The 1,995-nt window shown below is 49.8% G+C and overlaps 1 protein-coding gene across 1 annotated transcript in view; it reads right to left on the bottom strand.

Annotated features, from left to right (window-relative positions):
- FUNDC2 (FUN14 domain containing 2) overlaps positions 1-1,837 on the bottom strand; it is a 16,311-nt gene extending 14,474 nt beyond the window's left edge. Inside the window, exon 1 of the mRNA XM_006096184.3 lies at positions 1,597-1,837. Coding sequence (XP_006096246.3) covers positions 1,597-1,729 — 133 coding nt within the window. The 5' untranslated portion in view covers positions 1,730-1,837. The remainder of the gene's footprint in view (positions 1-1,596) is intronic.
- Between the last annotated feature and the right edge of the window lie 158 nt (positions 1,838-1,995).

Consider the following 1,995-nt stretch of genomic DNA (forward strand, 5'->3'; position numbering starts at 1 on the left):
AATAATTTCCTAGGTGCAAATACTTGATCAAACTAGCACAGTTTGAAGTAAGGGCAGACTGCTCTGCGGAAAATAATTAGATTGTGCATTGCAATCCCTTAGTCATCTATATTCAGTGGTATGTTTATAAATGTTTAACAAACAGTTTGGGGGGAGGGCTGATTGTTTAACAGTTGGGGGGTGTGCCCATTTCCTTGGTGTATTCACTCACTGTGACTGTGACATCACTGAATTGTGACATCACTGAACACAGTTTGGGAAGAGATAGAGTAGTGCACCATACTGTCATTTCCATCACATAGATACAATAAATGTAAATAGCCTTAAGAGCATAAATAACAGTAAAACATGGCAAATAATAAAGTGATAAGTTTTGACTATTTTCACTCTTTGTTTTAACATCACTTATGTAATTTTTAAAATTGGTTTCAGAGAGGAAGGGAGAGGGAGAGAGAGATAGAAACAATGATGGGAGAGACTTATTGATCGGTTGCCTCCTGCACACCCCCCACTGGTGATCGAGCCTGAAACCTAGGCAAGTGTCCTTGACCGGAATTGAACTGGGGACCCTTCAGTCCACAGGTAGACACTCTATCCACTGAGCCACACCAGCCAGGGCATAATTTATGTAATTTTAAGTTTATATAATTGATTTTTAAATTTTTATCTTTAGCCTGGATGGTGTGGCTCAGTGGTTGAGCATTGACCTATGAACCAGGAGGTCACAGTTCTATTCCCGGTCAGGACACATGCCAGGGTTGTGGGCTCGATCCCCAGTGTGGGGCGTGCAGGAGGCAGCCAATCAATGATTCTCTCTCAGCATTGATGTTTCTATCTCTCTCTCCTTCTCCTTTCCTCTCTGAAATCAATAAAAATATATTTTTATATTTGTTGAAAGTATTACAGATGCTGTGTCCATGGGTTATGCATAGAAATTCTTTGGTTAATCTCTTTCCACCCACTCCGACCCCCTTTCCCTGAGATTGTCAGTCTGTTCCATGGCTCTGTTTAGTACTTGAATCTTGTAAGCAAGTACTGAATTGACTACGACTATGAAGTATTCAAAGTAGGGCAAGAGCATGATTTAAAGACGTGTTCCCCTGCGTATTATATTCTTGGGAATCTTCCTTTACGCAGACTAAAGAAAAGCCTATTTCAAAGTACCATCCCAAGGATATTACTCTTTAAAAATCATCAACACCGCCAGAGGAGGCGCCTTGCACACAGAAAAACACTTGCCAGGGGTTTGACATGAGCGTTCAAAGGGAGAAATAAGCCGCCTTAGTCTCAAAGTGCCCGACCTACGGAGAACAGGAACGGAACAGGGACGGAATGTCTCAGGGCGTAGGTTTTGGGGGCGGCGCCGGAAGTCTGAGCCCGACAGGAGGCAACACCCCGGGCCGATCAGCCCCTGCCTGGCGCCTGACCTTGGCCGGACCCTGGGAACGGCCGGGACAGGGGCAAACCCCGGACGCCCACCCCGTCCCGGCGCTGTTAGGGCTCCCGGGGGAGCTCTGCCGGGCTGTGGAGCCTCCCGCTTCCGCAGCCGAGGAAGGCGGCTCCCGCGACGCCGGCAGCGCGCGTGCTCGTCCTTACCTTGAGTGGACGCGGCCATTTCGGCGAGTTGGTCTCGCGATGACATGCGCGGCAGCTCGGCGCCGAAAGACAAGGAGTGGCGCGGCGGCGTCGGCGTGAGCTGGTTTCCGGCACGTGGTTCAGATGTTTCCATGCCGGAGGCCTTAGCGGAAGAGGGCGGGCTGGGCTTCAGGTGGTGTCTCCCAACCTCAGCGCGCCACTGCGTCACAAAGCTCCCGGCGTCATTAGCCCCGAGGCCCCGCCCAGCAGATGCGTCGCGCATGCGCAGAAAAGCCCCGCGCGCAGTTTCTCAATGGTACTTCTCGGAGTTCACGTCCTGGGGAGTTTCACGGGCGTGAACGAAACCGGGTCCTTCCCCAGTAAAGACGATTTTACTAAAAATAAAGAAAACAGGCTTGT

This window comes from Myotis lucifugus, unplaced genomic scaffold (assembly GCF_000147115.1).
Source record: "Myotis lucifugus unplaced genomic scaffold, Myoluc2.0 scaffold_169, whole genome shotgun sequence".
NCBI lineage: Eukaryota > Metazoa > Chordata > Mammalia > Chiroptera > Vespertilionidae > Myotis > Myotis lucifugus.